Source organism: Rhododendron vialii, chromosome 11a, assembly GCF_030253575.1.
Source record: "Rhododendron vialii isolate Sample 1 chromosome 11a, ASM3025357v1".
Lineage (NCBI taxonomy): Eukaryota > Viridiplantae > Streptophyta > Magnoliopsida > Ericales > Ericaceae > Rhododendron > Rhododendron vialii.
In genome coordinates, this window is record NC_080567.1 from 22,227,020 (window position 1) to 22,242,984 (window position 15,965).

The 15,965-nt window shown below is 42.3% G+C and overlaps 1 protein-coding gene across 1 annotated transcript; it reads left to right on the top strand.

Moving 5' to 3' along the window:
* The first annotated feature begins 2,459 nt into the window (after positions 1 to 2,459).
* On the top strand, positions 2,460 to 3,532 carry LOC131306999 (uncharacterized). The gene is made up of 3 exons (XM_058333429.1): positions 2,460 to 2,726; positions 2,815 to 3,040; positions 3,129 to 3,532. The coding sequence occupies exons 1-3, from the start codon at positions 2,460 to 2,462 to the stop codon at positions 3,530 to 3,532; spliced, it is 897 nt and encodes a 298-aa protein (XP_058189412.1).
* Positions 3,533 to 15,965: the final 12,433 nt, after the last annotated feature.

Here is a 15,965-nt window from a genome sequence, read left to right on the forward strand (position 1 = left end):
TGTACACACTCAAAAACAAAATAAGCCACAAAAATTCGTAAATAGAACCTCTTAGTTGATGTTATGTTTGGTCGTTGGTGTACCTTTACGGCCTGTTTGGATGGCGGAGAAGAAGGGCGATTTGTGAGCCGGCCGGATTTGGACTCCAGGTCTCACTCAAATCCGGTGTTTGGTTCAAATTTTGGGAAGCCGGAGTAGAATACTGTAGCGGCTTCAAATCCCCTGTGAAGAACGGGTTTGACCCCGTCGTTGGCAAATTCGGGGATTTTTGGGACGTTTTTACCCTTCCAAATCCCCCTTGTCGATCGTATTTGTTTCTCAGATGATTTGTTTTCTTTTTTGAAAACCAGAACAACGAAGAGAAGAAAGAGAGAGAGAGAGAGAGAGAGAGAGAGAGAGAGAGAAGAAAGGAGGTCACCGATCTACTCTGGCGACTCCACCGTCGTACTCCGACGGTTTGAACTCTCCCTCGCCTTCCTCCTCACGGGCTGAGGTATGGTTCTGTACTCCATTTTCATGTACTGTACGGTAGGGTTTGTGATCGATTTGGGGGTTTTTGATGTTGGAAGTTGGGGTTTCCACCAACAATTCGAACAGACTACTACTACATGAGTTGCGATCTGAGTTTCCACCAACGATTGGAAGTTGCGATCTGATTTTGCGTTCTGTACTCCAAATTTTTTGTTGTTGATTTTGCCCTAATATGCTGTACAGTTGGGGTTGCGATCTGAGTTGCAGTAAAATCTCGAAATTGGTTGGGTTTTTTTCTCATTCTCTTCATTTCCAACTGTGATTTGAACTGAATACTCCATGATTTTGCAATATGAGTTGCCTTGTTAATTCTGCAATTCCGTACCAGGAGTTGAATAAGTTTTTAAATGAAGAACAAGCGATCTGAGTTGCTCTATTTGTCGCATTTTCTGATCTGAGTTGCCGTAATATTTTTAACATGCTTGTGGGTTTACAGTGCTTATGTATGTTTCTGGGTAGTTGGGGTTTGTTGTGTACTGGTATTCAATTTGATGTTTAATGGGGTACCCTTTAAAGAACTCTCTCCGACCAAGAACAAGTGCACAACAACTCCAGTCCACCCACACATCAAAACCCATTGCCTTTCCATTAGCTCACTCAATCCACACACCTGCAAATCATCATCATTATATAAACAGATACATATATACATATCGATCAGAAAACAGAGGACAATGTGCTTTGTGGGTATATTTTCTTGGGTTTGTTCTGTTTAGTGCCTAAGTCCTACATATTCTACTGAATTAAAGCGCAGGTGCATGTGGGTTTGAGACCTTTTTTTGTTGATTTCCTATAATGTAAAGCGTTATTGAATCTCGCTTTTAGAGTTTATTGTGGGTTACTTTGGATCATGAAAACTTCTCCATGGTTGTAGACACAAAGAGCTAATGTGAACCAAATATAGTATTTCATTAATAGTAGCACTTTATAAAGGTGTTTCTATGAATTTGAACTTTGAAGGGTCTTTGTAGGCAAATGGCTCATGTTAAGGAAAAATAGGTAGCCATACCCTCTTATTTGACAACTCCTATGACCTAATCAATTGATTAAGTAATCACAGCAATTTTGGATGGCTAAAGGTAACAGAAAAATGTTATGAACACATAAAGTGGATTGGGGGATTCACACTCTGACACTACACAATCACATAGATTTGGTGATAGGATTGAATCTGTTAAGTTGGTTTCAGCGAATAGCTAAAATAGATATAGGTCTAGACTATGTAGTACATAGGGGAAAAAAAGGGAAGAACCTCTTTTTGATTTACTTGGTGGGTGTGTCAGTTTAGATGAACACAAAAAACAGTTCCAATATCCTAGAGTATGTTTCGATGCATGATTGTGCATACACATAATTTATTGGGTAATTGTGCTAAATTCAGCGAAATCAATGGTTCATGTTTTCTAAATTTAAGATGGAGAATATTGTAATATACAGGTTGTAAATTTTTTAGTATCTGGGGATTCTAATATTAAATTGACCTACAAATTGTCAATATGATATTATGACATAAAGACAACATGCTAGAAACAAAACCAACACTTGTAAACATCTTACTAGTTGTAAACATGTTATTATGTACTAGAAGAACATAAGTAGGCCATCATGGGTCCAACACTCTTTAATTTTGTTTTAATTTCATTATCAAACAGATGGCAAGACTAACGAAACGTGAACGAAGAAAGAAGGCAAACCGTAAGACATTGTTAGTAGTGTTATGTATGATGAGGGTAGTGAATACCATTCTTCAACTTTATTTGTTAATTACGGACTTGATTGCCGAAAGACATCGACAAAGGCTTCGACAAAAGCCTCATCTTCGTGCAAATCCTAATTATTACCAACATCAAATAGACGCTTTTAATCGGTTGGTACGCCAGAGTGACACTACTTGCCACAACCAATTGAGGGTAAATAGGCATACATTCATGACGTTGTGCCATTTACTTACTCAAAATGGACTAGAGCCGTCTAGGAATGTCACTGTTGTAGAGAAGGTTGTGATATTTTTGTGGATCCTCGCGCACCATACGAAGAATAGGCGTACCATTTTACAATTTTGGAGATCGGGAGAAACAATTAGTAGGCATTTCAACTCAATTTTGATCGCGGTATTGCGCCTTCACAATGTCTTGTGGTATCATCCTCAGCCTATTCTTGCCAATGAACCAGATGCTAGGTGGAAGTGGTTTGAGGTACATAAATGTTATATGTTAAGCTATAGTAATGCACTTATTGATTATAAATGAACTATGATAATAAAAATTCTCTTGTCTCTCGTAGAATTGTCTAGGGGCTTTAGACGGTACTTTCATACCTGTCCTTCCTCCAACCGAACACAAGGCACGCTATAGGTCAAGGAAGGGTGACTACGCGACAAATGTGTTAGGCGCTTGTAGTCGTAACCTACAATTTGTATACGCATTGTCTGGTTGGGAAGGCTTGGCCACAGACTCAAGAGTGCTCGAGAATGCCTTGATAAGGCCTCACGGGTTGAAAATTCCACACGGTATGTGACTTGAAAACCTTTCCATTAGTGAACATCCCTCCCCATATATGTAAACATACTCATGTAATACAACTAATATCATTTGTAGGTCATTACTACCTCGTTGATGCCGGATACACTAATGGGCCAGGAATATTAGCACCTTACAGGGGTCAACGATACCACATAAATATTTGGAGGCAAAGACACATGCCCCAGAGCCGGGAGGAGTTCTTCAACATGAAGCACTCCAAAGCACAAAATGTTGTGGAGAGATGCTTTGGAGTGCTGAAGATGAGATGGGGAATTTTGAGATCTTATTCTTTCTACCCCATTAGGACTCAATGTCGCATCGTCACAGCCTGTATCCTCCTCCACAATCTCATTAAGCGTACAATGGAGGTGGATCCCGTTGAGGCTCAGTACACAGCGTGGGAGCAGGCAAACTTACATAATGTACCACCTGATGACTACATTAGAACCCTCGAAAGTACAAACCAAATCAATCAATAAAATGCATCATCATTGCTCAACTCAAATTGGATCATCATAGTTGCCCAACCAAGTTTAAAGTAGTAAAGTGCATCATTGCCCGATTTAAATTGGATCATCATAGTTGCCCAAACATATTTAAAGGAGTAAAGTGCATCATTACATAGCCATAAAGAGGGCCTAATCCCCTGTCATCATCATCGTTGCCCAAAAAAATTTCAAAGTACTACGATCATCATCGTTGCCCAAAAAAAGTTGAAACTACTACGATCATCATCGTTGCCCTAACAAGTACGAAATATACATGATGAGAAGTTTAAAGTTGTACGGTGAATCATTACAAAAACAGTAGCTCGATACTCCACAAAATAGGTCATAAGTACTATGTAGTTAATTACAAAAATGAGGAATCACATCCTCCGCCATATTCAACGTTGTACGCATAAGTTTGAAAACATCCATATGTGGTCTTCAATTTGATTTGCCCCGCTAATACGGCCTCCACCCAAGCTTGTCTATAGTTTTCTGGTATGCCATAAAACGTGTCCACGTTTTCTTCTGCCGACATAATAATGGCTTGTGCAGAAAACATATCAATCAATTGAAGGTCAAGCTTTTCAAGCTCGGCAAACACCCTTTCTTTTTTGGCAGAGAGTCGGTCCTCATATCCGATCGAATCAGCAATCTTAAGAAAAATCGTAATGCTTTGTGCCATGAAATCCCCAAATGCGTTATGAATGGACGCCTCTTTTGCGTCCACCTTTGCCTTCTTCTTTGGCCTTTCCGGCACGACATTCATCGCCGGAGTGTTCACTTTGGTTCTTGGAGTGGGGGGATTGGCAAAGCTTGTTGGAGTCCTGACAGAAGTTGATATGTCAACAAATGTCGGGTCACCATTTGCAAACGATGGGGTATAGTAGTCATCGAACTAGTCATCGGGGTTAAGAGTTTCAACGGGCTCGGCCTGAACATCATCAAGTTCCGCCGCATCCTCGAGCAGCACAGCGCGGATACCAATCAAAATGACGAAACGACCAACCCTGGCCAGAAGGAAGCCAATGGTGGTCTAACTGATGGGAGCACTGCTGTGGAAGACACATCTACTTAAGCTACTCCTTTGCCTGTCTAAGGCCTAACAATTGACGAGTAAGTATGATACCATCTCCCCAAGAAAATATCTCTTTTTGTTTCCAAAGACATTTTGCAAGCCCTGCGTGGCCATAGATCTCGCCCTGTGTGGATTTTGGTATATTTCTAAATATTTGCTAACATAGGTATTCGGCCATTCGTGGCACAACTCTGGATTTTGTTTGCTTGGCCTTTCGTGGTCTTCGTTGCTCCAACCTTACAGGTTGAATTTCTAAATTTAATTGTACTTAGATATTTTCTACTCTCATGCCTAAAGTTTTTCATACTTTAAAGCCCAATTGTTTACATATTTAGCTAATTATGCATGTTTTCGTATGCACTTCCAAGTTTTTCATACTTGGTCAATTATTTGCATATTCACATATGCATTAGGGTAAACGTACCCATTGCCTTTCCAAGTTTTTCATACTTGGATAAATGCCCACTAAGTTTACTCGTACTTTATGAAAAAATGCTCAAGTATTCGTACTTGGATAATTTGCATGTTCTCATATGCACCCCAAGATTGTTCATTCTTGGACAATTCTCAAGTTTCTCATACTTAGATAATTCTACATGTCCTCGTATGCACCCCAAGTATTCTCGTACGGGAAAAAATTTCGTAACTCGTAACTCGTAATTCGTACGTACCCATTCAATGCTCCCCAATACGAAGGGAGAAGAAAAAAAATAAGAGTCTGGCTTCGTATTCAAATTTCATTACTAAAATGAAATGTTCTCTAAAAGCAGAATTTTATTCATAATCCGAAACTCAAGGGGGCGTTACGCGTACCCCTTGCAACTACAAAAATAGATTAAAAAAAAAACAAGGGAATTTTTCACATTCCCACATAATCACAGCATGCATCCTAAAGCAGAATGAAAAATAAACCAAAGTATTTTAAACAAAGAACTTTCTCAAATTGTGGACATTCTAGGGCCTTGGCACTGGGTTTCTGTCCAGGCCTGCCAACCGATAAGCCCCTATGCCCACAATTTCAGTCACTCGATGTGAGTCTTCCCAATTGGCCCCTAACTTGCCCTCGTTTGCCACATTGGTATTGCCGAACACCTTTCATAGCACAAAGTCTCCAACACCAAATTCTCGTGGGTGAATATGCTTATTGTAGCTTTTCATTAGCTGCTCCTGATAAGAGGCCAAATGTAGCAGAATCCTCTCTCTCTGTTCCTCGGCAAGATCCAATTCGATCTCTAGGGCTCTGTTATTGCCTCCACTTTCAACCAAAGTAGTTCTGTGGTCGGCAAACCAACCTCTAGTGGATGTCCCACATGCCAACGAATAGAGGGTCTCTCCTGTAGACCTCTTAGGCGTTGTTTGGTGCGCCCATAGGACCAGTGGTAACTCGTCGGGTCACTTCCCATTTGCTTTATCCAACCTTTTCTTGATCCTATTAAGTATGGTCATGTTGGATGCCTCTGTCTGCCCATTACTTTGAGGGTAAGCTGGAGTGGAGTAGTAGTTCCTTATCCCGTACTAGGAACATAAAGCTTTGAATTTCTTCTGAAATTGTGTCCCATTATCCATAATCAATGAATAAGGGACCCCAAATCGCGTAATAATACTCTTCCAGATGAACCTTTCTATTATAGGTTCTGTGATTTTGGCCAACGGCTCTGCCTCAATCCACTTCGTTAAATAATCTGTTGCTACCAATAGAAAGTTCTGATTTCCAGTTGCCTTGTGGAGTGGACCCATGATTTCCATCCCCCATTGTGCAAATGGCCAAGGGCTTGTAAGTGGCACCAGATCTTCAGCTGGTGTTCGGATCATTGGTGAGAATTTCTGAGACTTCTCACAGATTTTCACATAAACCTTTGTATCCTCTTACATGTGCAGCCACCAATAACCTTGGCTGATTGCCATGACTCCCACATGTTCCCTCATGAATCTCTTGGAGAAACTTCTGCACCATCTCGAGATACACACAAAGTAAGTATGATCCTATGAAGGACTTTCTATACAGCTTTCCTTCAAGGGACAGCCAAAATCGTGCAAACTTTGTTTTTATCTTATGAGCCTCCCTTTTGTCAGTGGGGAGTATCCCATCTCGTAAGAACTCCGCAATTGGATCCATCCAACTTGGTGTTTGGTTCACGTCTAAGATCAATTTCACACTTCTTCCAATACTAGACTCAGCAAGATAATCTACTGTTACTTTTCTCTTAAACTCGGTTGGTACAGCTGCGCCCAACCAAGCTAATGAGTCTACATGGACATTCTGCCCACTAAAGACTTTCTCGAAAGTATCAAGCAGGTCCTTGGCAGCCTCCACGTATGTTGTCATCTTTTCACTCCGAGCTTCGTATTCTCCGGACAATTGATTCACCACAAGCTGTGAATCACAGTACACCCTTATCTTCCTCACTTTCAGGGTCTTTGCACTTTTTAAGCCCGCTAAAAGTGCCTCATACTCCGCCACATTGTTCGATGCACTGAAACACAACCGAACAAACAATTCCATCATTGCTCCTTGAGGAGGAAAAAGCATAACTTTAATCCTTGAACCAATATTACATGCAGAACCGTCAACGAACAATTTCCATTCCAAGGGATCTTGTTTGGCTGGTGCTGTAGGGAGGTATTCCCGAGAACATACATCTAGTTGCCGAACACGTGATATTCAGGAGGGATTGGTAAGTACGACAGAACTTACTGCCGGGCAATTCGCTGAACAGCGATATGGACCAATGATATGAGAAGTCATGGCTACAAATAGACTGTTCAGCAGTTAGAGACATTCTGATTGCATTGAACCAGTTACATGTGAAGTAGATGGTCCAAGCCGACTGTTCGGTTATGATACAGCCGAACAGATGATGTAAAGAACCAAGCTTGTGATACGAGTGATCACGGGTTTAAGGCAATGCAATCAATATCCGAATAAATGGTACGTGGGACCATAGTTTGAATATAGACAGGACAGTCATCGTCCTAAACAAATGTTCGGCAATATGGACCAGTGACATGAGAAGTCAATGGTCCAGGAAGGTTGTACGAGCTTAAGGACCAGTTACAAGTGAAGTGATTGGTCCAGACAGTCTGTTCAGCGATGAGAATGCCGAACAGATAAAGAAATCCAATCAGATGTTGGAATAAAAAGAACACTCTGGAAGGATCCGGAAATAGTGGTATTCCGTTAAGAGATGAGATCCCAAGAATATAGGATCTGAGAAAAGTACCCAACGAGTATGGGATGTTCAGCTCATTATGGAAAAAGAATCCAAAGAGGACTCTTTTCCTAGTAAACTAATAAAGGAAACAAGAATCCTTGATATCCTGGGTTTCCTATACGAGTTGGGAACTCTAGGGCAACAGGAATGCTTAGACAGCAAGCATCCATAAATCTATAAATATGAGGTAAACCTAGAGGTGAAAGGTACGCAATACTTTGCATTCTTGCTTTCCTACTGATAATTAGGGTTTGATTGCTAGTACGTGATACTAACAAAGGCATCGGAGGGCCTTTGCCACGAGAGGCAGAGGTGCACTCACCCCCTGTCTATTTTGCAGATTAGGGTTCAGACGACGAGTTAGGGTTCCAGTGAAGAGGCACGAATAAGCCGTTGCGATCCAGTTGATCCGAAGTACCAATTGTTTTCATCCCCTTACAGGTGCCTTACCCTTCTTGGCCGGAGGCCCAGGTGCCTGCTCCTTCCTCAGATGAGGCTGAGGAGCCACTGCAAGTGAGAATTCTACTATAAAGTCCGCCAATACCTGTCCTTTGATTGCGGTGTGCCGCTGATAGTCAATATCGTACTGACTAAGCTCCACCGACCAAGTGGAGATTCATCCCGATCTGTCTTTCGTTGCAATGACTTCAATGGAAACTCAGTGTAAACCTGTTTACATCCGTTTTTGGCATCCAGTCCTGGGCAAGCGTTGGAAGGCTATATAATTATCTTTTAATTAAATTGGGCCAAAGAATAGAGATGAATTGGGTTAAAATTAATGGGCCAAACCCATGTTGACTGGGCCCAATTATTTTTAATTTGGTTCGGGCTCGAGTTTGGAGGTTTTGGGCCAATTGGTAAAAGAATTCGGCTGGCCCAAAGTGTTGATATGGGCTAAAAATGTTAATAGGCCATTTAATTTAATTAAATGGCCCATTACCCAAGTGGCCCATGAAAGGTGGAAAGAAATGAGGAAGTTGTTGCCTGGTGAGAGCCATTTGACCGAGTCAAATGGCTGAGAGTTTTATTACCCACGGAAAAAGGGATGACATGGCCCATGATTTGTCAACTACCCATGGAAATAGGTAGTGGAGGAGAAGGTCATGGCCCATTATTCTTTTAACCGCCCATGACCAAGAATTCACACATGGGTAAATTGATGTTCACTCTTCTCAACCGCCCATGATCCCATGATGAGAAGAGACATGGGACACTTGTCATCACGAGAAGAAAGGGCGGGAAGTCCATTTTCATGCAAAAACCGTGGAGCACATTGTCTATAAATACTAGAAGACAAGAAGGAAACAGGGTTCCCACACTAATCAAGCTCAACGCTTAAAACCAAAGCCTTCCCAGCGAAGCAACTATCTCTATTTTCTCACCCTCACTCAATTACTTCACCAAGTAATTCGGGTTTCTATCTCTCTTGTACCCCAACTTTATTATTACGACATAATAAAGTTATTCATATCTCTCTTGTATCCCCGACCTTATTATTACGACATAATAAAGTCATTCTACGTTGCTACTTCTTTTCCTACACGGTTAGAAAATTATTAAGTCCTCGCTCGTAGAGGCAAAACCACGAACCAACACTGCAATCCAGCCCTTAGGTTTGCAGCACTATCGCCCTTTCAGATCTAGAAGTCAGAACAGGGACACTCGGCCCTTTACGTTAGACGCGACAAGTCTTGGCACGCCCGCTCAGTCCTTAAGCCACCTCGCGCGCGAACAAAACCACAATTTTATGACTCTAGAAATAATGAGGCAACTTTCTTGCCTCTGTCCTTAGTGCCAGGACCAATTTCTTGAGGGGCAGATACCTCGTTTCTGCATCTAGCAATGTCTTGCTCACGTAATACACGGGGATTTGCTCGGACCCCTTGTTCCTTAATAATACTACACTCACAGCATGCTTAGATACTGCTAAATATAAAATTAAAGACTCACCCGGATTAGGAGTGGATAAGAGTGGGGCTGCTGCCAAGTACTTCTTCAGGTCTTAGAATTCTTGTTCCCATTCTGCTCCCCATTCATATCATTCCCTCTTTTTTAGTAATTGAAAGAAAGGTCTACACTTGTCACTTGACTGGCTGATAAATCTGTTGAAAGCTGTTGCCATTCCAGTTAATCTTTAGACCTCCTTCGTGGTCCTGGGGCTCTGCAGCCTTTACAAAGTCGTTATCTGATCGGGATTTGCCTCTATCCCCCTTATGGTCACTAGGTGACCCAAGAATTTACCCGAACTAACTCTGAATGCACACTTCGAAGCGTTGAGTTTCAGTTTGTATTCTGTCATAATTTTGAATGCCTTATTCAGATCAGCTATGTGGTCTCGCTTCTCCTTGCTCTGGACCACCATGTCATCTATGTACACCTTCATAGTTTTCCCAAGTAATTTCTTGAGTATAATCGTTGCCAACCTCTGATAAGTTGCTCTGGCGTTCCTTAAACCAAATGGCATGACGCTGCAGCAATACAGCCCTCTTGGTGTAATAAAGGAAATATTCTCTTGATCGGGCCCAAACATGGCAATTTGGTGGTACCCTCGATATGTGTCGAGGAAACTCATCCGTCCATACGTTGCAGTCGCATCGACCAACTGGTCTATTCTTGGAAGAGGGAAACTGTCTTTTGGATATGCCTTATTCAAATCAGTAAAGTCCCCGCAGACATGCCACTTCCCGTTCTTCTTTTTTACCACCCTAGTGTTGGATAGCCACTCTGGGTAATACTATTCTCGTATGGCTTTGGCTTCTAACAAGCGGTCAACCTCCTTAATGAGAGCATCCACATGTTGTACGGTTGATCTTTTCTTTTTCTGCATTACAGGTTTGTGTTATGGATCCACATTCAAGTGGTGACAAATCACGTTTGTATCCACCCTAGGCATCTCTTCGAGGATCTAAGCAAACACGTCAACGTGCTTCTTTAAGAACCCTACCAATTCTTCTTCCTCTTTTTTGCTCAAGTTTTCCTCAATCAGGAAATACCTCTCTGAATCAATCTCATTGATCTGTATCCTTTTCAAACCTTCGATTCACCTTCTCGGCAGGGTTTCCTCCGACATCCTTGATGGTCAGTTGATCCGGGATCTCCACAGCCTAGACCAACTTTGCCTTTGGTGCCTTCTTGATTATAGAAATCAGGCACTGTTGGGCTACCTTTTGGTTGCCTCTAATCTTCTCAACTCCATCAGACCCAAGAAATTTTACCATTCGGTGGTAGGTGGAGGAAACCGCCCTTATCTTGTGCAATCACGTTCTCCCTATAATTACGTTATAAGAAGACGGTACATCTACTACCAGAAAGTCGGTTCGTAGCACTACTATTTCTGCCCGAATAGGCAGCGCTACTTTACCCAATGGCCAAACTGCTCCTGCAACGAATCCAACCTATGGAGTTATTAATTGTACCAAATCCGCATAGGTTAGTCCCAACTTTTTGAACGCATCATAATACAACACCTCAGTGCAATTTTCTGAGTCCACTAGGATTTTCTCGATGTCATGTTCCCCAATTCGTAGGGTTATGAGCAAGGTGTCACTATGCGGCACCTGGACTCCTCCCAGGTCCTCATCCATGAAGATTATGCCCTCGACGCATACTTCGCCTTAACGTCCTCTTTTTTTTTTCCCAAATGCATGACATGTTGGTCATGCTTGATTTGCCTCTGGAGCAACCTCACCTTATTTCTCATATAAGGTGTGGCCAATCCATATATCATATGGATTACGCCCCTTGAATTTTGCACGTAATCCAACTCCATTACTCTCTCATTCTCTTTGGGTCCCTCTTGGATAAACTCCTTGAGGTATCCCTGAGCCACCAGATCATCAAGATGTTTTTTGAACATCTCACTATCCTCAGTCATATGACCCCAATCCTTGTGATAACTGCAATACTGACTCGTAACTCGTTTTGCATCTTTATCTCTTTCCAATCTCAGGGACCACTTGAAATAGGGGCGATTCTTTATTAGATAAAGAATCCTGTAAATTTGTTCTTTCCCGACTGTGGTTACTGAAAAGAAAGACTTAGGGTCCGGAGCTTGTCTCTCCTTGTACGGCTCCTTCTTAGCCTGCCCTTAATCCTTTCTTTCCCTGTAAATCTTGGGTTCTGGTTTGTTAGCTTTCTTTGGGTCTGCTCGGCAACTACCTTGCCGTTCTCCCGGAGTACGTCATCCTCATTTCTAGCATGTTGCTCAATTCGCTCCATTAATTTTGCCAGTGTACTTACTGGACTCATGTTCAATGACAGGCGCAGCTCCCCCCGAACTGGCAATTCGGTCTTGAACGTGACAATTGCATATTCCTCGCTACAACTTTCAATTTCCCAGTACTTCTTCGCGTAGTCCCTGATTGGCTCATTCTCTCCCTGTTTCATAGCGGAGAGGCTTTCAAAAGTTTTTGGTACCCCTCTGCTCGTAAAAAACTGAGTAGTGAATTCCTCGACTAGTTGCCTCTATCCTCGTATGGAGTTCGAACCTAACTTATGGAACCAAGACAGAGCTACCTTTCTCAGACTCGATGGGAACATCTTACACATAATTACATCATCTCCATCATGCATGAACATTGCCTGCTGGTAATGCTGTATGTGTGCCACGGGATCTGCACTTGTTTCGTATAGGATAAACGTGTCGTGCTTCAGACTGCTCAGCAACCTCGCCTCCTGCAGCTTTCTTGCAAAGGGGGAGGCTGCTATATTGCTGAGGGCTTTTCGTGCTGCTTCTCGTGCAATCATGGTTCTGTCCTCTAGTTCCTTCATTTTACTGGGACCGCTCTTTTCCCAATCGGAATTAGGTCTCTCGTACCTGTCCCTATGGTGCTTCTTGGTCCCTTCCTCCTCGAGGGTGAGACTTCGGCTTCTACTCCTTCTTTTTCTTGAAGAAGCCCTTCGCCGCTCTGGTGTTCGGTTTTTACTTTTGCTCCTCCGTTTTCGTGGAGAAACTTTCTTTCGCCCTGGGGTATGGCTCATGCTCTTCTTTCTTCGTGAAGGAGCATTCTTGTACTTCACCATGCCCCGCCTATCTCCTCTGGAATTTCTTCGTGAAAGTTCAGAGTCCTTAGGGAGCTCTCGAATCCGTTCTAATTCTCGAATCTCATGCTCTCGTTTCTTAATCAACCGAACAAGCTCTTCGATTTTCTGCCTTTTTTACCAAAGACATCTTCACTGTTTTGCACACTTTTTAAGTGTGCAACTAACTCCCCATCATGGTGGGATTTACTCCTCAGTGTAGACTCTATGGCCATCCTACCCTCCCTATTCTTAGAGCCATCCAGGACAGTCAAGGGATTGCCTTTGCTTGTCACCTTCTTCCCATGTCCACCTTCGGGCTTTCTCGGAGCACCTGGTGGGGATTTATCTCCTCCCCCACCTAGTAGGCTCTTTAGGCCAAGCGGTGTCTTTAGATCTCCTTCCACCATGGTCGTTTTTCAAAGAAAACTCTTTCGTTTCCCACAGACAGCGCCAATTATAAGTGGACAAAAATGAATGATGCTTATAACTGCACAAAAATGTAACGGCTACTCGTGCCTCTTGGCCGGAACCCTAGTTCGTCACCGGGATCGTAATTTGCAAAACATACAAGGGGTGAACGCACATTTGCCTCTCGTGGCAAAGGCCCTCCGATACCTAAGTTAGTATTACGTACTGGTATAAACCCTAATTGTCAGTAGGAGAATTGTAAGAATGCAATGAATTGCGTACCTTTTACCTCTAGGTTAACCTTGTTTATATAGGCATATGGATACTTGCTGCCCAAGCGTCCTTATTGTCCTAGGTTTCCTATCTCGTTTGGAAAACCTAAGACGTTGTGGATTCTCATTCCCTTATCAATTCATTACCTAATCCTTTTAGGACTCTTTTGCATAGCAAGCCGAACATGCCATTCCTGTTGAGTATCTTTCCTAGACCTTACATTTTCGGGATCTCATACCTTACAGGATTCCACTGTTCTGGAGCCTTCTAGAGTGTTCCTTCCGTTTTAGCACTTGAAGCTGTTTTCTCAAGAGTTCTTTCCCTATTCGGCCACCTCATTGCCGAACAGGCCACCTGGACCAGTGACTTCACATGTCACTGGTCCCTATCAATTTATTTGGACCAATGACTTCTCATGTCTTTTATCCTTATCTGCCGAACAGACTATCTGGACCAATGACTTCACATGTCACTAGTCCATACCGCCGATCACCGCCTTCTACAGCGGTTTATCTCATCTTATTTATTCTGTGGCCCCACATACCACTTGTTCAGGCTCTATTTAAGCTTATTCGGGAATACCTCTCTCTCTCTCTCTCTCTCTCTCTCTCTCTCTCTCTCTCTCTCTCTCTCTCTCTCTCTCTCTCTCTTTATATATATATATTGAAATTTGAAATTTGAAATTTCCCTTCAAAACAATTTTAATTTTAATTCTGATACTTGATGTCCACGTGTTACTTTCACTTGCAACCACTCTATGAGCAAGTGGAACATGTGGAGTAGATGGCTTTATAGGTGAGTACTTTTCCAATTAAGCCTTTGCTATGTCGATGTGGGATAAACAAGTTGCAAAACAAAGCCTCCCACCTATAGTCTCACATCTCTAGTTGAAGGAAACAATGAAGGTAAAGAATCTTTTATAAGTAGAAAGTCTTACTGCCTCAGTACCAATGCTCAAGAGACTGGACATTGCTTATGAAACTTAGACTGAGTCTTTCCTAAAAAGAATCATACCCAACTCAAATACTTAAAAAAATTGAGGTGCCCCAAAAATTGGGCATCTTGGGGATGTCTAAGGTCTAGGCCTTGTGGACCTTGTGCCTGGGCCGGCAGTGATTCCAATCAAAGAGTTGAAGAGAAGAGGTCGATTACTTGTATCCAATTTTTTTAATGAAATGTCAAAATAAAGGTGGGCATCTACAGCATTATGGGTTTGGTTCTGGTTCTTGTTACCCTGTTCTTGTTTCATCGCCAGAGAAATCCCCAAAGTACCTAACAATGCTACATACAAACGAAGGAAAGCAGTAGAAGAACTAATAATTCCATGAACGAATAATTTCGCCGCCGTGGGGCACCGGTCCAGCGGGCAGAATGAATTCTTGGGGCGGGGGGCGAATCTGTGGAGTTTGGTGATGGAGTGGTGGTCTCTCCTCGGAAGAGAGGGTGGAGCCGTGGAGGTGGGTTGAATCTGTAGAAGAAGAAGAAGAAGAGAGGGTTTCTTTTCTTTTTTTTAAGTTAAAGCTGATGTGGAGCTCATGTCACGTCAGCGTCATGGGTTTAGGTATGGACTGGTTTCCTAATACCTAGACTTGTTCAAATAAATAATGCTAAGTTTCTCCGGTGATGATCAAGGAAAAAAGGGGGCGGATCAAAAAAAAAAAATCAAGGAAAAAAGGGGGACGTGGGTACTTTTATTTTCATTGAATGGATCCAACTAAACATCATTTCAGCCATCTTTCAATTAATGATGGAAAAATAGAGGATTTTTTTAGTATTTAACTAAACATCCTAATTGGAGTCAGACAACCACCTTTGCGTATGCGACTGGACTTTAATGTGCCAATTGAGCATAAGGACCACAACTTTAATGAAGGAAAAATGGAGTATATAAGTAAATTAACATCCTAAATTAGTACTACTTCAGACAACCATCCTTTTTTAGTATGCTAGTGACTAGTAATGTGACTATTGACGAACCGGGGGGCGGGGCGCCTGTTGTATCGGGGTGCACAGCATTCCTGCCATGTGCCATCTCCGTCGTCTGACTGAGATTGCACATGGCAGGAGGTGCGTTCAACTATTGAAAATCTTGAGGGGTTGGCAAAATGGACATGAAAAAGCAATAACTGATTGACCATGAGGTCGCATGCTCGAATCCAACAGAAACTAATCATACCAAACCTTGGAGTTATTGGGAGTTATCCCCGATCGTTACCTCTAAAGCTCCAAAATTAGTCAAAGTGCACCTAAACTGACTTACATCTGCTTATAAAAAAAATTGTGCCTATTGAGTAAAAGGACAAGGACCACAAGTATGATGAGTCATATTACAACCAATGCTTTAATTGCTAGTACATGCTAGTCTGGCCAACCTAGAAGACTATAGGGCTCGATTGGATGATGTATATGATGGGTGTATTGCACAATACAC

Excerpts from the sequence above, each read along its gene's own strand:
- LOC131306999 (XM_058333429.1), top strand. The coding sequence starts at position 2,460 with ATGACGTTGTGCCATTTACTTACTCAAAATGGACTAGAGCCGTCTAGG. Across the intron at positions 2,727-2,814 it reads CTAGGTGGAAGTGGTTTGAG|AATTGTCTAGGGGCTTTAGA; the intron begins GTACATAAATGT and ends TGTCTCTCGTAG. Across the intron at positions 3,041-3,128 it reads CGGGTTGAAAATTCCACACG|GTCATTACTACCTCGTTGAT; the intron begins GTATGTGACTTG and ends TATCATTTGTAG.